A 22,269-nucleotide genomic window follows, 5' to 3' on the forward strand; every position below is an offset into this window, starting at 1 on the left:
TCTCTCTCTCTCTCTGTCTCTCTCTCTCTGTCTCTCTCTCGTCTCTCTCTCTGTCTCTCTCTCTCTCTCTCTTCTCTCTCTCTCTCTCTCTGTCTCTCTCTCTCTCTCTCTCTCTCTCTCTCTCTCTCTCTCTCTCTCTCTCTCTCTCTCTCTCTCTCTCTCTCTCTCTCTCAATTCAATTCAAATAGGCTTTATTGGCATGAAATATTAACATAGTAAGTTCACTTTACAAACAATAACATATATATTAACACTTTAACTGCCGAAAACGCCGGACTCGTCATTCCCCGCCATGCTCATGTTGCCGCGGACGCCGGAACTCGTCTTTGCTATCAATATTTCAAAAATCTGTGATCGGAATCATATTTTCCATCCGGAGCCCTTGACATCTCTGAAGCTGCGCTTCCGGAAACTCAATGTGGCTTTCGGAAGACCAGATCCACCACGACATGGTTTTTGTCCTGAGGCAGCTGCTAGAGAAGAGCAGAGAGCATCGCAAGGATCTTTACATAGCCTTCATAGACCTAAGCAAAGCCTTCGACACCATCAGCCGTGAGCTGCTCTGGAAACACCTCAACAAACTTGGGGTACCACCCAAGTTTCTCTCCATCCTTCAGCAGCTGCATGACGGGATGCAAGCCAGAGTCCAGACGGGTGAACTCCAGTCAGAATCCTTTAAGGTTAATGTTGGGGTGAAGCAGGGCTGTGTCTTGGCTCCGGTGCTCTTTAATCTCCTCCTCTCTGCCGTCACCTGCCTCTTCCGCCGAGCCATGGGACATGAAGACGGTGTCCATGTGGAATACCGCCTTGATGGTAGCCTCTTCAACATCCGCCGGCTCCAGGCACACACAAAGACAAAATCCTGCCAAGTATGTGAGCTACAGTACGCTGATGACTGTGCCATCTTAGCTCACAGTCCAGAGTCTATGCAGCATGCTCTCGACACCATATCCAGCCTGTACCAATCCTTCGGTCTCCAGGTCAACATACAAAAAACCGAAGTCATGTCCCAACTCACTTCCCGAACCTCTACACCTCCCAGTTTTCACATAAACAGTGTTCCACTCAAAACAGTGGATCATTTCACCTACCTCGGCTCCACTCTGTCCTCATGCTGCTCCCTTGACGCGGAGATACACACACGTATCAATAAAGCGGCATCATCCTTTGGACGCCTACGCAGCAGGGTTTTTGAAAACCGAAACCTGAAGATCAGCACCAAGGTTGCCGTTTACAACGCAGTATGTCTCTCCACTCTGCTCTATGGAGCAGAATCCTGGACCCCATACCGCCGGCACATCACCAACCTGGACGCTTTCCACATCCGTTGCCTCCAAAGGATCCTCGGCCTGACCTGGGAAGATCGAGTCCCCCACACAGACATCCTCAACAACACCAACTCAATCTGTATGGCCGCAGCTGTGGCCAAAAAACATCTTCGTTGGATAGGGCACACTGGCCGCAGCTGTGGCCAAAAAACATCTTCGTTGGATAGGGCACACCATACGTATGCCTGACCACCGCCTGCCCCGCCAAGTCCTCTATGGCCAACTGAGAGGAGCAAAGCGGGCTGCTGGAGGCCAAAAGAGACGCTTTAAGGACTACACCAGGGACCTCCTAAAGTGTGCAAACATCACGCAGCTTGAAACTCTGGCACTCGACAGATCAGCCTGGCAAGTCACTTGTGCCACTGCAGTTTCCCAAATACACCAAACGAACCAAGACCGAAGATCTGAGAGGCGCACGCAACGACACCAGCGGGCGGCTGGCATCCCCCAGGTATCTGGCTTCCCTTGCGCCATCTGTGGACGGGTGTGCGGCTCAAGGATCGGACTCAACGCCCACGAGAAGTGGCACCAGCGGCAGCGTCGCTAACTCCCCCCCCCCCCCACCCCCCCCTCTCCCCATCCCTGGAGCAAGCGTCATCATCGAACACGATGGACAGCTAAGAGAGAGTGTGTGTGTGTGTGTGTGTGTGTGTGTGTGTGTGTGTGTGTGTGTGTGTGTGTGTGTGTGTGTGTGTGTGTGTGTGTGTGTGTGTGTGTGTGTGTGTGTGTGTGTGTGTGTGTGTGTGTGTGTGTGTGTGTGTGTGTGTGTGTGTGTGTGTGTGTGTGTGTGTGTGTGTGTGTGTGTGTGTGTGTGTGTGTGTGTGTGTGTGTGTGTGTGTGTGTGTGTGTGCAGGTGAGCGGGCGTGTGTGTTGGTTTTATGAAGATGCCGTGAGATTTTTGTGTCTCTACTGATCAAAAGTCTCTCTGTCTCACTCTCTCTCTCGCTCTCTCACTCTCTGTCTCTCTCTCTGTATCTCTCTCTCTGTATCTCTCTCTCCCTCTCTCTCTGTCTCTCGCTCTCTCTCTCTCTCTGTCTCTCTGTCGCTCTCTCTCTCTCCCTCCCTCCCTCTCTCTCTCTCTTTCTCTCTCTCTAAGATAAGATAGAACAGATCTTGGATCATGATGCTGTATGTCTGTTCAGAAAAATGATCAAAGCCAGACTGAGCATAGATTTGAATTATTATAGAGCATTGAACAACCTAGATCAGTTCACTGATATATGGGCACAAAAAGGAGTGTTGTGCTCTGTAATGGAAGATGAGTTGGTGTTGGCAATTGAGCTGATTTGAGTTTTTTCTTTGTTGTGGTTGATTTTTTTGTTGTTGTTGGTGGTGTTTTCTTTTGTTGTTTTTTTGTTGTTGTTGTTGTTGTTGTGCTTTTAAAAATTGATTGTCAAATTGTTTGTAGGTGTTCTTGGAAGAAAGACAAGTGTTATACAGTTGACTGTGTAATACTTTTTGTTGTAATGCTGGAATGATTTATAAATAAAGTGTCATTAACTAACCAAGACTTCCCAAAATGGGAAAAACACCAATTAGAAGTACTGCATGCAGAATTGTGCAAAAACCTACTTAGGGTTCACAGACACACTGCCAATAATGCATGCAGGGCAGAACTTGGCCAATACCCTCTAATTATTAAAATTCAAAAGCGAGCCATCAAATTGTATACACACCTCCAATCAAGCGACCCCCACTCCTACCACTACAAAGCCCTTCAGAGCTAGGAGATGAACCCAGATAAGAGTCCCCTCTGCCAACTAGTCAGAAATCTCTGCCCACAAACACCAGGGCTTCAGGACAGACACCAAGCAATCTGACCCAACCAAATAATCTCAAAACAAAAAGAAAATGATATAGAATATTGGAACAAATAAACCAAATCTCAAAGTAAATTAGAATTCTATTTGACCCCAAACAGAGAGTACACGGTGGCAGAATACCTGACCACTGTGAATGATATAAAATTAAGAAAGACATTAACACGGTACAGACTGAGTGGACATAGCCTAGCGATAGAAACAGGCCGTTACAGGCAGAACTGGCTGCCCAGAGAGGCCAGGCTGTGTTCACTTTGTCATCAGGGGGATGTTGAGACAGAACCTCACTTCCTACTACACTGTGAGAAATATAAGGATCTAAGATAAGTTTTCTTTGATCAAATAAATAAAATTGATCCACAGTTTATCCATCTCCCTGATCATCAAAAGCTGTTATATATGTGTGGGGAGAAAAGTCAGTGTAGAGCATTAGCTGCAAAATATGTAGATGGTTGTCATACAATAAGAGAACAAGCTTTGTAAATACATGTATCTGAGTGGCTACATCTGTAAAATGACTACCCGATTGAATGATTATTTTGTAATTGAATATGTCTTTACTGTTATTACTAATATTATGGTATTTTATTGCTTAATGGACCCCACACTTCACTGCCATATAATATTATTGGATTTATTACAGAATTTAGAATTTTGAGCCAGGTCCTAATTGGGATGTCAATTGGAATTGTCCTTTTGATGGCATAAAAAGCCCTTCTTCCCTTCTCCTTCAGTTCATTCACAGCCATGTTGAAGTTACCATTATGATTTATTTTCAATCCCAAATATGGGTAACTTTTTGTGTTTTCTAATGTGTGTGTGCCTAATTTAAATGTATTATGTGAACTCTGAGACTCGTGTCTCCTTTGAAATACCATGACTTTAGTCTTCTTCATGTTTACGTTCAGAGACCATGTCTGGCAGAACTGGTGGAGGATGTCTAGGTTCTGTTGTAGACCCTCTTTAGTGGCTGACAGCAGAACTAGATCATCTGCATACATCAACAATTTTACATTAGAAAGTTCTAATAACTTTGCTAATTTATATATATATTAAACAACGTTGGGCTTAAATTGCACCCCTGGCGGACTCCGCGACCCTGGGTGAAGAAATGTGTTCTTTTATTGCCAATTCTGACAGCACATCTGTTTTTTGTGTACATGGATTTGATCAAGTCATATGTATTTCCTCCAACACCACTTTCTAGAATCTTGAAGAAGAGACCTGTGTGCCCAATTTAATCAAAAGCTTTTTCAAAATCGACAAAGCAGGAATATATTTTGTTCTGTTTCACGTGAATGTCAATTAGGGTTTTAAGAGTGTATATATGGTCAGAGGTATGATAATTTGGTAAGAATCCAATTAGGCTTTTACTTAGAACACTGTGTTCCGTAAGGAATTCTATGAGTCTGGTGTTGATGATACTACATAGAATTTTGCCCAAATTACTCGTCACACCGATACCTCTATAGTTTTTTGGGTCATATTTATCTCCACTCTTGAATATTGGGGTTATGAGTCCTTCATTCCAAACATCAGGAAAATAGCCTAAATTTTGTGTCAAATTGAATAATTTTTCAGAGCTGTGTTTAATCATTTCATTCAATATGCCATCTGTACCACAGGCCTTTCTAGCTTTAAGGCACTGGAGTTTTGATTTCAGCTCTTGTTCAGTGATTGGGAAGTCTAGAGGGTTTTGATTATCCTTTATGATATCTTCCCATTTTTGTAACTTTTCACATATCTGGCTGGTTTCCGTTTTTGTATTCTCTCTCTTTCTCTCTCTGTCTCTCTCTGTCTCTGTCTGTCTCTGTCTCTCTCTCTGTCTCTCTCTCTCTGGCTCTCTCTCTCTCTGGCTCTCTCTCTCTCTCTCTGTCTCTCTCCCTCTCTCTCTCTATCTCTCTCTGTCTCTTCTCTCTCTCTCTCTCTCTCTCCCTCTCTTTCTCTCTCTCTCTCTCTTCCTCAGTGTGCCTTGCTCAATGAGAAGTTAGATTCCCTGGTCAAAGCTCTGAGTGAGGAGGCTGAGGCTCAGGTATGTGATGATGTAATATAACTGACAGCTATAGTCATCATAACCACTGTGTCCTATAGCTGGCTTCACAAGAACCAAGGTGACAAGTCATTGACCGCCAGTGGCCAATCACGTGCAAGCATGCCTTTATGACCTGCCTATAGAGTAAATTTTTCCACGGCCATAAACTCTGGTAATTCATAAAGGTGCACTCCATGAGAATTTGGAGTACCACGTCCATTCAATCCACCGCGCGCAAAAATGACGCGGAATAAGACACGTCATCCAGCGGTCTTGAGTCCCTGCGGTGGGTTTGGCATCGAAGGCCGCGCTGGCTCGACTGTTGAATGATGCTCTTATTCCACGTAGTTGACCTATCTCAAACCCTGCCCTCTTTTCTTGATCCTCCAATCATCACAACTGTTGCTAGTAATAGACAAACAGGAAAAGAGGGCGGGGCTTGAGGCAGGCAGTTGAGTCCACACCGTCCCTCACATTTTAAACAGAGTTGTATTCTACTGTCGTATTTAAGGTGAATAAAGACAACGCTCCGAGTGTGAATACACGATGAACCTGACCCTCCTCTCCCCCCAGGTGGTTCCGGCAGGCACCGTGCCCAGTGAGGAGGAGGGCGTTCCCTGCCCCGGCGAGGAGGGTGGCGAGGGCGGGATGGTCAGGAAGACCTACCGGTCTAAGGAGCAGCTGATGCTGAGAGCCAACAGTCTGAAGAAAGCACTGAGACAGATCATAGAGCAGGCCGAGAAAGGTAGAGGGGGGCTGAACACACGCACATGCTAAGCTAGGCTAACTGCTCTCAACCACTCCTTGGGTTACGCTAGGTTAGCTGCTCCTTGTGTTAAGCTAGGTTAGCAGCTTCCTACCGCTCCTTGTGCTAAGCTAGGCTAGCTGCTCCTTGTGCTAAGCTAGGCTAGCTGCTCTCAACCACTCCTTGGGCTACGCTAGGTTAGCTGCTCCTTGTGTTAAGCTAGGCTAGCAGCTTCCTACCGCGCGTCTCTACAATTCGTAGCCGCATTTCTGCAGACCCCTCTCTGATTGGTTGAACTCCATTTCTGCAGACCTCTCTCTGATTGGTTGAGCGAAGCCCCTCTCTGATTGGTTGAGCGAAGCCCCTCTCTGATTGGTTTAGCTCGTCACGCGGTAAAAGGCGGATGTAATGTTATCATATCAAGATTGAAGATAAAAAGATATGTACTACCAGATTCGCGTATAACGTTATTTCGCGTGACTTCGCGGTTTATTCATAACGTTATGCACATTTCACAACACAGCCAGCTGTTAGAAACTGTACATTGTAACATTATATAACATAACAGAATTAGTTATTATTGTTTATTCACATAACGTTATATTGTTTACACTGTCTTTCTTTCATTGTATACCTGTATGCCGTGACAATTAAAACTCTTGACTTGACTTGACTTGACTATTATAACCCTCCCAAATCATATTCAGAAAGTATCACAGAGACTTCTATTGACCAAGGAATTAGTTATTATTAGTAAGGCACAACATTTAATGACAAACCAATTACATAATCCAACATATGTGTAAAGGCACACACAACAAATTCCAGTTAACGGTATATTTTTTTAATGATTCGTAATACTTCCATGCGTATAAATTGCGTTTGCGACCTCCATGTTTTGGGGGTAGTCATCAGAAACCTCGGATCCGGGATTTGGTTCCCATCGGTCGGGCAACAACTGTGGGTTTTCAGCCTCTCTCTCTGGAGCTTAACGGAGTTTCGACTCCTGGCTAGAGGAGCTTGTCGCGGCTCATGCACATGCGCGCGCTCTGCCAATCAGAGAGGGGTCTGCAGAAATGGCCTCAACCAATCAGAGAGGGGTCTGCAGAAATGCGGCTACGAATTGTAGAGACGCTCCTACCGCTCCTTGTGCTAAGCTAGGCTAGCTGCTCCTTGTGCTAAGCTAGGCTAGCTGCTCTCTACCGCTCTTGTGCTAAGCTAGGCTAGCTGCTCCATACCCCTCCTTGTGCTAAGCTAGGCTAGCTGCTCCCTACCCCCCCCCCCCCCTTGTGCTAAGCTAGGCTAGCTGCTCCCTACCCCTCCTTGTGATAAGCTAGGCTAGCTGCTCCATACCCCTCCTTGTGCTAAGCTAGGCTAGCTGCTCCCTACCCCCCCTTGTGCTAAGCTAGGCTAGCTGCTCCATACCCCTCCTTGTGCTAAGCTAGGCTAGCTGCTCCCTACCCCTCCTTGTGCTAAGCTAGGCTAGCTGCTCCCTACCCCTCCTTGTGCTAAGCTAGGCTAGCTGCTCCATACCCCTCCTTGTGCTAAGCTAGGCTAGCTGCTCCCTACCCCTCCTTGTGCTAAGCTAGATTAGCTGCTCCATACCCCTCCTTGTGCTAAGCTAGGCTAGCTGCTCTCTACCCCTCCTTGTGCTAAGCTAGGCTAGCTGCTCTCTACCCCTCCTTGTGCTAAGCTAGGCTAGCTGCTCTCTACCCCTCCTTGTGCTAAGCTAGGCTAGCTGCTCTCTACCCCTCCTTGTGCTAAGCTAGGCTAGCATGCATCTGGTCCTCTCTCTCTGGGACTATTGAACAAAGATGAAACTGATATCAATCTTCTTGTCTAACTCTAGGGGAGATGATGGCAAATACGTGTTGGAGTGTTCCTTTAATTCACCCCAACCTGTTTTAAAATGTCCTCACTTTGCCCTCAGTAGAGTTTTGTTCAGAACTCAGAACTAGTTGTCACAAGTATAGTAATGCAAGTATGCACACACACACACACTCACACTCACACACACACAGACACACGCAAACACACAGTTCATGTAAGAAAGCTAGCCTAATAAAACAAATAATTTATGGATCCCCTTGGAGAAATGCAGGTGTCATAGCAGCATGGGGGAGGGGGAGGGGGTACAGGTATGGGCAGCGTAAAAAATGTGAATATGAAAAAAAAACTGTACGTTATGTAAGGTAACACTTGATAGTAATTTAAAAGAACAGGGTTCGCAGAAGGTCCTTGAAGTGCTTAAAGTGCTTGATTAAAAAAAATCAAGGCCTGGAATTCCTTGAAAACAGCCAATTTTTTAACAAGGTGCTTAAAAAGTCCTTGAAATTCAAATCAACCATTCACATTGAATGTTTTGTTCATCCAGGGCGGCCGGGTAGCCCAGCGGACTAAGCGTCTGTCTACCACCGCAGAGACAGTGGGATCGAGGTTGGCCGACCACCCATACTAACACAATTGGCAGTGTTAGCGGGTGGGAAACCCGGCGAGGGTGGGTCCTGGTCGTTGTAAACAGCGACTCCTACAGTTCGGTCGGGGTGCCTGCACAGCAAGGGAAGGATCTAGGAGAGGTAGTGTGACCTTCCACACGTTACACTCTCCCAGTGAGAGTCCGCGCTGCCAGGTGAAAATAAGTGGTTGATTGGCTACACATGTGTCAGAGGAAGCATGTGATAGTCTCCGCCCTCCCAGACCGACGGTAGGGGGTAGAGTGCGCAACGACCAGGAAGGGGATCGGGAATTGGCATAACGAATAACATTGGGATCGGAGACAAACAGAAAGAGGAGGGGGAAAAAGATTTAAAAAAATTTAAATAAAGTTTTGTTCATCCATGATAAACATTTTCTGAATCAAGAAATTTAATGTTTTTATTTTTATTAATTTTGTATCCTCTTTTTCTCCGCCTGATTTTCTATGCTTTTTCCTCCCATCCCAATTTAGTCGTTATGCCAATTCCCCCCCTCCCCTACCTGGTCATTGTGCGCATGTGCCCCCTACTGGTCGGTACAAGGGAACCCTGAGGTCTACCACATGCTTCCTCCGACACATGCGGAGACAGCCAACGGCTCTCTTTTCACCTGGCAGCGAGGACTCTCATTGGTGAAGTGTAACGCGTGGGAGGTCACGCTGCCTTCACCACTTCCTGTCTTTCGCTGTGCAGGCGCCCAGACCTGACCTGTAGGCGTCGCTGTCCACAACGCCAGATTACCACCCACGACTTCCCTCCCGCTAACTCAGCCAAACGAGTTAGTATGACGACGGCCCAAGCCGCAGGCAATGCTGACTCCGGGAGTCGAGACCGCAGCCTCTTGCATTGGTGACGAGCGCAATCTCCGCTACGCCACCCGGCCGCCCTGAATGTTTTTTTATTTAAAGTGTTTTCTTTTTTTGATCCACTTTTTCTCCTCCTATTTTCTGTATTTTCCTCCCATCCCAATATTTTTTTAATCGTTATGCCAATTCCCCCCTCCCCTTCCTCGCCGTTGCACGCATGTGCCCCCCACTGGTCGGTCTAGGGAGCCCTGAAGTCTATCACATGCTTCCTCCGATACATAGGAGACAGCCAGCAGCCTCTTTTCACCTGACAGCGCGGACTCTCATTGGTGAAGTGTAATGCGTTGGAGGTCACACTACCTTCACCATTTCCCTCCCTCGCTGTGCAGGCGCCCTGACTGACCTGTAGGAGTCGCTGTTTACAACGACCAGATTACCACCCATCGACTCCCCTCCCGCTGACTCTGCCAATTGAGCCAGTATAACGGCCGGCCAAGCCGGAGGCAACGCTGACAGCCGGATTCGATACCAGTGTCTCTGCAGTGGTAGACATACGCTTAGTCCGCTGTGCTACCCGGCCGCCTTATTTAAAGTGTTTTCTATATAATAAAAAAATAGCATTTAAAAGTGAATTGTAGACTTTTAAATGCCCTTTTTAAATGAAAAATAGTGCTTGGAAAAGTACTTGAAAGTCCTTGAATTTTATTTTGCAATGTCTGTGGGAACCCTGTAGAAGTATTTAATTCTGTAGTTTTAAATTTTCAAGTGAAATTGTGATTTCTCTCTCTTTCCTTCCTTTCATCCTCTCTCTCCTTCCTTCCTTTCATCCTCTCTCTCTGCCTCTCCTTCCTTCCTTCCTCTCTCTCTCTCTGTCAGTGGTGGATGAACAGAACAGACACACCCAGGTGCAGAGAATGTCTTCCTCTTCGTCGATCAAGAGAGAGAACAGCGATGAGATGAAGGACTCTGAGCCTTGTGAGTTCCCTCTCTGTGTTACCTTCTGTCTTCCCCTTCAGGTTGTTGCAGTTACTCTGGGTTTTTATAAAGCCACGAGGGATGGAGATAAGATAAGATATTCCTTTATTGATCCCCTTGGGGAAATTCAGGCATCATAGCAGCATGGGGGAAGGGGGGGGGGTGGTACAGGTAGTAAAAACAACACAAGCAGTGTAAACAAATAGGTCAATATAATTTACTATCTAACTAGCTGAAAAAAATGTTCACAGTATTCACAGTGTCACATAAGGTGCAGTATGCATAAGGTAGTGTTATAATTTACTATCTACTGAGTATACATTATTCACAGTATCACAGTATCCACTGAAATATACATTATTCACAGTATCACAGTATCCACATAAGGTGCAGTATGCCTAAGACAGTGTAAATTGTCCTCCTTGGGTTCCTATAAGTCCCAGGTCAATGTCTGGCAGCAGTCGCTGCCCCCTGTTGTGGAGCCTGGAGGCCGCTAGTCGCTGCCCACTGTTGTGGAGCCTGATGGCCGCTGGTATGAAGGACTGTCCGAGGCGGTTAGTTGAGTGTCGGGGGGGTATGAGTCTGTGGCTGAACGAGCTTCTCATCTTGACTAGCTCGTCGTAGAGGGGGTGGTAGGGGTTCTCCATGATGGCAGCCAGCTTCCTTCTCATCCCCCTCTCTGCCATCACCTCTAGTCTAGGTAGCTCGACTCCCACCACGGAGCTAGCCTTCCTCACCAGCTTGTTGAGCTTGTTGGTGTCCCTTGAGTTGTTGTAGCCTCCCCAGCATGCCACAGCATAGAAGAGGACGCTGGCCACTACAGACTGGTAAAATGACTGCAGCAGTCTGTTGCACACGTTGAAAGACCTGAGTCTCCTCAGGAAGAACAGCCTGCTCTGTCCCTTCCTGTAGAGGGCCTCTGTGTTATCCGACCAGTCCAGTTTATTGTTCAGGTGTACCCCAAGGAACTTATGAGTCCACCACCTCCACCTCCACCCCTCGGATGGTGATGGGAATAGGGGGGGGCCTCTTCTTGCCCCTCCGGAAGTCCACCACCAGCTCCTTGGTCTTACTGGTGTTGAGTTGGAGGTGGTTGCTGTCGCTCCACCCCACGAATCTCTCCATCAGGGCTCTGTACTCCTCCTCATCATCGTCGGTGATGTAGCTTACGATGGAGGAGTCGTCTGAGAACTTCTGCAGGTGACACCCGCTTGAGTTGCGGCAGAAGTCTGAGGTGTAGAGGGTGAAGAGGAAGGGTGACAGCACAGTTCCTTGGGGGGCGCCGGTGTTGCTCACCAGTACGTCAGACTGACTGTCCTTTAGTCTGACGTACTGCGGCCTCTCAGTGAGGTAGTCCTTGATCCAGGCCACCAAGCCGTGCTCCAGCTGCATCGCGGAGAGCTTCTCCGCTAGCAGTGACGGCTGGATGGTGTTGAAGGCGCTGGAGAAATCAAAGAACATAATCCTCACTGAGCTGCGCGGCTTCTCCAGGTGCGTGTACGCTCTGTGGAGCATGTAGATGGATGGACATTGAATGCAGTCTTGCTTTGAACCACTTTAGAAGTTTGAGATGAGGTAGTAATAATAATAATAATGGATTGGATTTATATAGCGCTCTTTGTGACACCCCAGAGACCCCAGAGCGCTTACAGAGTCCATTATTCGTTCATATACACAGTCATACCGGTGGTGGTAAGCTACAATTGCAGCCAGAGCTGCCCTGAGGCAGACTCACGGAAGCGTGGCGAATAATCATCGCCTACGGCCCCTCCGACCACCACCAACATTCATTCACATGCATTACACATTCATACGAGGCAAGTAGGTTAAGTGTCTTGCCCAAGGACACAACGGCAGTGGGATGGACATGGGCTTGAGCGGGATTCGAACCACCAACCCTTTGATCATTGGACGACCCGCTCTACCCCTGAGCCACGCCGCCCCAGTGTCTAGATCCCATGGTCCAGGAGGACGTTGGCTGCTGTCGGGGACCAGGGGTTTCACCTGTTGGGACCAGGGGTTTCACCTGTCGGGAACAGGGGTTTCACCTGTTGGGACCAGGGGTTTCACCTGACGTTCACCTGAAAAGTTGTTTATAATCTTATCCCTTGTCTGAATCCTTCCCACCATCTACACATTAAAAATACATTGAAAAACATCCTTCCTGGTGATGGGAGCTAGACACAACCTTCCGGGCGATGGGAGCTCGACACACCCTTCCGGGCGATGGGATATAGACACGTCCTTCCGGGCGATGGGATATAGACACACCCTTCTGGCGATGGGATATAGACACATCCTTCCGGGCGATGGGAGTTAGACACACCCTTCCAGACAATGGGTTCTAGAAAACATTCTTCAGGTGATGGGATCTAGACTCATCCTTCTGGGCAATGGGATCTAGACACGTCCCTTCGGGTGATGGGTCTAGACACGTCCATTTAAAATGTGAATATTCCCTGTTGCACCTTGTGGTTCCTAGTGAATTTACCCATGATGCCTCTCTCCAGGTCAGAGCAGCTTAAGCCCCGCCTCCACCATCATGCTGGAGAAACCAGAGAGCCTCCATACTGTCACCTTCAACGAGGATGCTGTGTAAGTCTGCTGTGTGTGTGTGTGCGTGTGTGTGTGCGTGTGTGTGCGTGTGTGTGCATGTGTGGACCAGGGTGGAAAGGAATCCCAACCTGAGCATGACGTAAGACGGGTTCGCAAATGGTCCTTGAAGTGCTTAAAATGCTTGATTTAAAAAAAGAAAAAAAGTCAAGGCCTGGAATTCCTTGAAAACAGCAATTTTTTTAAAAAGGTGCTTAAAAGGTCTGTCAAATTCAAATCAACCATTCGCTTTGAAAGTTTTGTTCATCCATGATAAAATTGTTCTGAATCAAGAAATATAATCTTTTTATTTAAAGTGTAACTAATTGTCGGAAATTGTTTCTAGTCAGTCACCTGATACTGTTGTTGTGTGTGTGGTTGTGTGTGTGGTTGTGTGTGTTGCTGTGTGTGTTGCTGTGTGTGGTTGTGTGTGTTGCTGTGTGTGGTTGTGTGTGTTCCTGTGTGTGGTTGTGTGTGTGGTTGTGTGTGTCTCCAGCTCAGAGAAGTGTGTGATGAACAACTACTTCGGCATCGGCCTCGACGCCAAGATCTCCCTGGAGTTCAACACCAAGAGAGAAGAGCACCCCAAGAAGTGCAGGTACACACACACACACACACACACACGCACACGCACACGCACACGCACACACACACACCTACACACACACACACACATACACACCCACACATATACACTCTTCTTCATACACTTACATATCTTCAAATGCATTTTCCGAATAGTCTGTCTCAGAACAACTGTGAAATCTAAGCGTGAATGGTGACGGTTTAGAAAGGAATTTGCATACAATTATATAGCTTGCATTTAGCCCAAATAATAATTAGACTATCATCATACCCACCAACATTTCCCATCTCTTCTTTTAGCGCATATTGCTCCATCCTTGTCATTTAATTTCAAATAGGAATGTGCACCCAGCAGTGAGGTTTCTAGTTACTAGTTAAATCCATGGGTTGCAAAGACACTTAACTATCCACAAGGATTACTATGCAATATGGAGATTAATGTAACTATCCACAAGGATTACTATGCAATATGGAGATTAATGTAACTATCCACAAGGATTACTATGCAATATGGAGATTAATTTAACTATCCACAAGGATTACTATGCAATATGGAGATTAATGTAACTATCCACAAGGATTACTATGCAATAATGGAGATTAATGTAACTATCCACAATGATTACTATGCAATATGGAGATTAATGTAACTATCCACAAGGATTACTATGCAATATGGAGATTAATTTAACTATCCACAAGGATTACTATGCAATATGGAGATTAATGTAACTATCCACAAGGATTACTATGCAATATGGAGATTAACGGGTTAATGACTAAAAGAGCACAGCAGGGGACTGGGTTAGAATAACGCAGAAGCAACAGCAAGGTTTAACACCTACTAGTGCAGACATCCACCATCTTTAATCTACATCTCTCTCTCCCTCTCCCCCCCTCTCTCTCTCTTTCTCTCCCCCTCTCTCTCTTTCCATCTCCCCCCTCTCTCTCTCGCCCCCATCTCCCCCTATATCTATCTTCCCTCTCTCTCTCTCTCTCTCTCTCTCTCCCCTCTCTCTCCCTCTCCCCCCTCTCTCTCTCTTCCCCCCTCTCTCTCCCCCCCTCTCTTTCTCTCCCCCCTATCTCTCCTCTCCCTCTCTCCCCCACTCTCTATCCCCCCTATCTCCCCCCCTCTCTCCCCCCTCTCTCTCTCCCTATATCCCCCCCTCTCCCCCCCCCCCTCTCTCTCTCTCTCTCCCTCTATCCCCCCCTCTCTATCCCCCCCTCTCTATCCCCCATCTCTCTCTCCCCACCCCCTCTCTCCCCCCTCTCTCTCCTCTCTCCCCCCTCTCTCCCCCCCTCCCTCTCCCCCCTCTCTCCCCCCTCTCCCCCCTCTCTCCCCCCTCTCTCCACCCCTCTCTCCCCCCCTCTCCCCCTTCTCTCCCCCCCTCTCTCCCCCTCTCTCTCCCCCCCTCTCCCCCCTCTCTCCTATCTCCCGCTCCCTCTCCCCTCTCTCCTCCCCTCTCTCCCCCCCCTCTCCTCCCTCTCTCCTCTCTCCCCCTCTCCCCCCTCTCTCCCTCCTCTCTCTCTCCCCCCTCCCTCCCTCTCCCCCTCTCCCCCTCTCTCCACCCCTCTCCCCCCCCCTCGCTCCTCTCTCCCCCCTCTCTCCTCCCTCTCTCCCCCCTCTCCCCCTCTCCCCCTTCTCTCCCCCCCTCTCTCCTCTCTCCCCCTCTCTCTCCCCCCTCTCCCCCTCCCTCGCCCCCCTCTCTCCCCCTCCCTCTCCCCTCTCTCCCCCCCTCTCTCCTCTCTCCCCCTCTCTCCTCCCCTCTCTCTCTCCCCCCTCTCTATCCACCCCCTCTCTCCCCCCCCCCTCTCCTCCCTCTCTCCCTCTCTCTCACTGCAGTAGTCGGACTAAGAACATGATGTGGTACGGCGTTCTGGGAACGAAGGAGCTGGTCCAGAAGACCTACAAGAACCTGGAGCAGAGAGTTCAGCTGGAGGTCAGAACACACACACACATACGTGCACACACATTTGAATGATTTATTTATGTTTACAAACATAAACGATGTAGATGGATTCAGATATTTATCCAGAGACCTTTCAGTTTCTCCTGACCTTGGAGTTATTATGGTTCTATCTGACATGTCTGCATGTGATGTATCTCTACAGACCCATCTTTACATGTGTTTATTTAAGTGGATAAACAGCTGTTTCTACCTGCAGTGACACGTGGCAGTGGCTGCTGTGGAAAGGGCTCATGGCTTCGTGGTCCACACAGAATAACAATACTGTTAGTAGATAAAGATATAAACGATGTATATGGAATAAACTAGGGATGTCCGATATTATTGGCCTGCCGATATTATCGGCCGATATCGGCATTAAAATGTGATATCGGAAAATATCGGTATCGGTTTTATTTTTTTTTTTTTTTTTTTTTACATTTCTATAGAAATGATGTCCGACATTATCGGCCTACCGATATTATCGGCCGATATCGGCATTAAAATGTGATATCGGTTGATATCGGTATCGGAAATTAAGAGTTGGACAATATCGGTATATCGGTATCGGTAAAAAAGCCAATATCGAGCATCCCTAGAATAAACCAATCGTGTGCCTCCCCTTTCTTTCACTTTAATTGTGTCATTGTAATTAACTCAGTAGCCAGTTTTTTTTTATATATATAATTTTTTTTTATTAATCTGTGCAGGCCAGGCCACCGGGAAAACTCCCGGTGCTCCCGATGGCCAGTCCGGGCCTGGTACTGAGGGTAGTAGGGTTAGTAGCTTCTGTCTGGTTGTGTAGGTACTGAGGGTAGTAGGGTTAGTAGCTTCTGTCTGAGTGTGTAGGTACTGAGGGTAGTAGGGTTAGTAGCTTCTGTCTGGTTGTGTAGGTACTGAGGGTAGTAGGGTTAGTAGCTTCTGTCTGATTGCTAATATATTTGTCTCCTTTCTCTCCTAAACTAAAAGATATTTTCTCATAGGCAGCTACCCTACCCAGTTCTCCACTCCACTCTCGGAATGACGGGCCTTCTGGTGCCTTCCAGCCTCTCATTATGATCTGTTTGCCTATCATAATACTAGTCTGTATCCAATCAGCTAGGGGCTTTGCGATATGGCTAAGACTGCAGGGATCCCCCAGTATATATAAACCAGAGCAGAAATCATACTCCGTCCCTGTGACCTCTGTGATGTAGTCATGTATGTTACTCCAGAAGTCTCTGATTTTCGGACATGACCAGAGTGCATGGACTAGATCCCCCTCCCCTGTCTGACATTTCCAGCAATCTGGGTTCTCTTACAAGCCCTTCTTAACCGATTGGCTCCTAGCGAGACCAGACAGCTGAAAGCCTCTCACCGATATCTGATGTCCTGTACCTGCCCTGGGTGACCAAATAGAGAAACACACACACACACGCACTCACACACACACAGAGTCATAAATGTCCAATGGAACGAGGAAAATAATGAGTGTGATTTAATTTTTAGAAACATGATGTTATCCTCTTATTGCTTTATGCTATAAACGGTCTCTCTGTCTCTCTGACTTCTAGTCATTACCTGCCAGAGAGAGGAGAGAGATAGTAGTGATAGATATAGCCAGAGAGAGATAGAAAGACACTTGTAGAGAGAGAGCGCAAGAGATAAAAGGTAGATTAGAGAGCGAGAGGGATGAGTGAAAAGAAGAGGTTGGTGTTTGTTATCTATGCTGTGTATTGTGTTTTGTTGGTTTCGTTTTAGTTGACGGGACATAATTGCTCAATTTATATTCATTACGTCTTTGAAAATAATGTTCTCGCTGTCGTAATTTGTCATCCTTCTTCCACTCATCTTTCCTCTCTCCCTCCCTCTTCCTTTCTCTCTCTTCCCCTCCCTGCATCCACCCCTGCCTCCCCCTCTCTCTCCTTCTCTTCCTCTCCCCCCCCCCCCTCTCTCTCTCTCTCTCTCTCTCTCTCTCTCACCCCCCCCCCTCTCTCTCTCTCTCTCTCTCTCTCTCTCTCTCACTCCTTCCCTCTCTCTCTATCTCTCTCTCTCTCACTCCTTCCCTCTCTCTCTCTCTCTCTCTCTGTCTCTCTCTCGCTCTCTCCAGTGTGATGGGGTGGCTATGTCCCTCCCCAGTCTTCAGGGACTGGCAGTCCTCAACATTCCCAGCTATGCAGGAGGCATCAACTTCTGGGGCGGCACTAAGGAGGACAATGTAAGTGGATTTAATACTGTATGTTAGCTAGTTAATATAGTCATTAATTATTTAATATTGTATGTTAGCTAGTTAATATAGTAATTAATTATTTAATATTGTATGTTAGCTAGTTAATATAGTCATTAATTATTTAATATTGTATGTTAGCTAGTTAATATAGTCATACATTATTTAATATTGTATGTTAGCTAATTAATATAGTCATACATTATTTAATATTGTATGTTAGCTAGTTAATATAGTCATTAATTATTTAATATTGTATGTTAGCTAGTTAATATAGTCATTAATTATTTAATATTGTATGTTAGCTAGTTAATATAGTAATTAATTATTTAATATTGTATGTTAGCTAGTTAATATAGTCATAAATGATGTAATATTGTATGTTAGCTAGTTAATATAGGCATTAATTATTTAATATTGTATGTTAGCTAGTTAATATAGTCATTAATTATTTAATATTGTATGTTAGCTAGTTAACACTTTGAGCGCCAGCCGTGTTTTCCTTTTTAACCCCTTGAATGCCACCATCCACGGCCAATATTAATGTTAATATCGCCTAATATATGTTTTAAATTATGTGTCTAATCTGCCCATCGCTTATCAAAGAATCATTTTCCAGTCAACATTGGCAAGGCAGATTGTTTTTTTATCGCTTCATTTCCGTTCGATAGCATTTTGAAAATCATCAGTTTTCGGGGAAAAAACAACCCATGCCTATGATAATCGCCTTTTACTAGAATATTCCAGAACGTTGTCATTTGTCGGCCTATTTATGAATTGTTTTCAAATAAACGCTAGATGATCGATAGTATATGTGTGCGCACGCACGCTCGTGCCGTGCGCTGATAATCGCTGCTCTTATTTCCTCATGGCTTTTACAGTCAAAACAGCCATATCACATATCACATAAACGCTTATATATCCGTGAAAACGAGTCTGATTATCCTAACACTGATAACATAGATGTCTTACCTGAGGTCAGATGGTATCCAAATGGTTTATTCCAATTTCCGATCGCCATTCGAAAAAATCGATAAATGTATTGATCCATCGTGTGTACAGTATAACACATGATCCGCGCGGCTCAGAGGCTCCAGAATGAACTCTGGTAACCCCGGCTGCATCAGTGAGAAGTAAAATGTGGAGTCAGAAATCCGTTCTCCCATTCACTTTCATTGAGTCCATTCCAAAAGGGTGATTTACCATCTGGGAGACGATAGGGGGCGCTCTCAAACGGTAGGCTCGCGTGATGCAATATGATTTCAGATCGCTAATAAAAAAATTAAAAATAAATACCCGAGAATACTCGTGACCGTGGCATTCAACGGTCGGGGCGTAAACCAGAGAAAATCCCTGAGTGGCATACAAAGTGTTAATAGTCATTAATTATTTAATATTGTATGTTAGCTAGTTAATAGTCATACATTATTTAATAATGTATGTTAGCTAGTTAATATAGTCATTAATTATTTAATATTGTATGTTAGCTAGTTAATATAGTCATTAATTATTGAATACTGTATGTTAGCTAGTTAATATAGTCATTAATTATTTAATACTGTATGTTAGCTAGTTAATAGTCATTCATTATTTAATGTATGTTAGCTAGTTAATATAGTTATACATTATTTAATATTGTATGTTAGCTAGTTAATATAGTCATTCATTATTTAATACTGTATGTTAGCTAGTTAATATAGTCATTCATTATTTAATACTGTATGTTAGTGTTACGTACCCCAGTAAGGTGACGCAACACAAGGCCACAGACAGGGTAGGTGAGGGTGCAGTGACACAAAACCCAGGAAACAATTAGCAAAACAATAGTATTTATTTATAAAACATAGCAACACAGATCAAGGAGGACTACCAGTGGCACCAAATTAAATATAAAAGGAAATGAAATCCCACCCCCGGTTACAGGCGCTGACGCCCAAAAGTACAGGTGGCGGTGCTCACTCTAAGGCTGGTGTCTTTAACATCAGGTCACCTACGTGATGCAAAATGTAGACCCCAGGGTATCTTCCTGTCCTCAATTGTCCCTGTGTGCGAAAACAAAAGAAAGACAATCACCATAGGCTGGGTGACACAAAAAAGAGAAGTATACACAGGTTAGGGTTAACAGAAATGTACACAAATTATAAAGACTCCTAAACACAATGCAATGAACCAAAGCTTCATGTACCAGCTCTACACCAAATACACAACAATATTTCCTATGCTAACAATAATGAACCAGAGCTTTTACCAGCTCTGGTACCAAAAAGATACCTAAGAACCCAAACAGAGCTTTAACCAGCTCTGGTACAAAAAGCACCCTAAAGAGCCACCGCTCTAATTACAAACAGATACAAAGAGCTCTCCCACAAAGACACAGAGAATAGTTACCACAACCAATGAACCAGGGAGCTAACTAACACTGCACACAATGGGGTATATGAAGGGGTGTGGAGATTAATTGCTTGACGAGCCTCAGCTGCTGCTGCACTGGGGTGAGTTGCTGATTGACCAGCTGCTGCTGGAACTGAGACACCTGAGAATGGGGATATGTAGACACAAGAGGGAGACAAGACAACAACAAACAAAACATGCAACATACAACAGATACTATACATTACTCCCTCTATATACATACATAAGGACAGGGTCCGTAACACCCCCCCCCCCCCCCCCCCATAAAGAGTCAGCCCATGGCTGGCGACAACACAACACATAACATCCAAGGACCACATTTGTGCCTCCCTCCCCAGTGATATGGACCCTATGCAATTTGCATACAGGACAAACAGGTCCACTGACGACGCGGTCTCCCAGGTACTGCACAGCACCCTCTCCCACCTTGACCGTCAGAAGGGGGGCTATGTGAGACTGTTGTTCATTGACTACAGCTCAGCGTTCAACACCATAGTCCCCACCAGACTGGTGGACAAGCTGATCGAGCTGGGTCTGAGCTCCGCCCTGAGCGCCTGGGTACTGGACTTTCTGAGTGAAAGACCCCAGGCGGTCAGGGTGGGGGGTCAGACCTCCAACACCATCACCCTGAGCATCGGGTCCCCCCAGGGCTGTGTTCTAAGCCCCCTGCTGTACTCACTCTACACACACGACTGTGTGGCCAAGTTCAGCTCCAACTCCATAGTGAAGTTCGCAGACGACACGGTGGTGGTGGGGCTGATCTCGGACAACGACGAGAAGGCCTACCGGGAGGAGGTTGAGGTACTGGAACGCTGGTGCCAGGACAACAGCCTGCTCCTGAACATTGGTAAAACCAAGGAGCTGATCGTGGATTATAGGAGAGGACAGCAGGAGACGCACACACCACTGATGATTAACGGGGCTACCGTGGACAGGGTGAGCAGCTTTAAGTACCTGGGGGTCCACATCTCAGAGGACCTGACATGGTCAACACACATAGACACAGTAGTAAAGAAGGCGAAACAGCGCCTCTACCACCTGAGACAGTTAAGGAAGTTCAGAGTATCGGGGAAGATACTCCAGTCCTTCTACTCAGGAGCTGTAGAGAGCATCCTGACTGGAAACATCACTGCCTGGTATGGAAACAGCACGGCACAGGACAAGAAGGCCCTACAGAGAGTGGTGCGCTCAGCCGAGCGTACCACGGGTATTGCACTACCCCCCCTGCAGGTTCTATACAACAAGAGGTGCAAATCCAGAGCCTGCAGGATAATGAAAGACCCTCACCACCCCAATAACAGCCTGTTTCAGCTGCTGAGGTCAGGCAGACGCCTGCGGACCCCAGCTACTATGACAGAGCGGCTTAGGCTCAGCTTCTTCCCCCAGGCCATCAGAGCCATGAACAATGAACATTGAGTGCTCAGAACATTGAACTATCCACACACAAGCACACATGAACACACACACGACACGCACGCTGTGCACGCTCACACACGAGCAGCCACTTAACACTTTAACATGAGCGGGCACACACTCATGTCGCACACACGCACACTTATGACCAAAGGAAAGGACACTTTAAATTAGAATAACAGGAACAGTGTATTGCACTACCAAAGCTAACTAGCATGTCCCATATGCTCTGTAAATAACTATGTACAGATACCGAGATGTCACTCCATGTTACCTGTTATCTGTTTACTGCACAATGTTGTTTTTTCATTTTTTGATTCTATTATATGTTGTACCACTGTATTGCACATCGTTGCGGGCAAGACCACCCGCATTTCATTGTATACCTGTATGCCGTGACAATTAAAACTCTTGACTTGACTTGACAAGTCCCCCATTTCTTTTTTTTCAAAGAACACACATCATAACACATAAAATATCCACCACTGCCATCAACCAACCAGACCATCACCTTCCGCTTCCTCATACCTCTCTTGGTAGCACTGACATGATCAGGGGTGCTGTTGACACTACATGCCCAGGGGCACAGCATTCCCAACATCAACAGTAAAAGCTTTAAGACCGTGGTCTGAGAAGGCACCTCACAAAAAAAACAGAGGGACGGTCCATGGTTAAAATGCACAGCGAGATTGCGGCTCTCCTTTCTTTTTTACAAACAAAAACACAAAACACATCTGGAGAAAGTCTGCACAGAACTGTACAAACTGCAGTGTCATAATACGTTGAGCAGCAGAGAGACCCCCCTTAGAGACACTATTAGCCTCATGCAGCCGCCTACTAAGCCTGCACACACAAGACAACAAACCCCTCACCTGAGGTCTGTTGTGCAGAGTCTCTCCCATCAGCTGCCTCCTTAACAGCCTCAAAGGGCCTTT

General features: G+C 46.3%; 1 protein-coding gene across 1 annotated transcript in view; it reads left to right on the forward strand.

Annotated features, from left to right (window-relative positions):
* The window catches only part of LOC311226690 (uncharacterized protein), a gene marked incomplete at its 5' end in the record, with an annotated part of 94,985 nt that overhangs the window by 47,019 nt on the left and 25,697 nt on the right, over positions 1-22,269 (forward strand). Inside the window, 7 exons of the mRNA XM_084312104.1 lie at positions 5,115-5,180; positions 5,754-5,925; positions 10,082-10,180; positions 12,691-12,775; positions 13,269-13,370; positions 15,201-15,297; positions 17,393-17,500. Coding sequence (XP_084168230.1) covers positions 5,115-5,180; positions 5,754-5,925; positions 10,082-10,180; positions 12,691-12,775; positions 13,269-13,370; positions 15,201-15,297; positions 17,393-17,500 — 729 coding nt within the window. The remainder of the gene's footprint in view (positions 1-5,114; positions 5,181-5,753; positions 5,926-10,081; positions 10,181-12,690; positions 12,776-13,268; positions 13,371-15,200; positions 15,298-17,392; positions 17,501-22,269) is intronic.

The sequence above is a fragment of the Notolepis coatsorum genome (genome assembly GCF_963971535.1).
Source record: "Notolepis coatsorum genome assembly, chromosome: 4".
Taxonomy (NCBI): Eukaryota; Metazoa; Chordata; class Actinopteri; order Aulopiformes; family Paralepididae; genus Notolepis; species Notolepis coatsorum.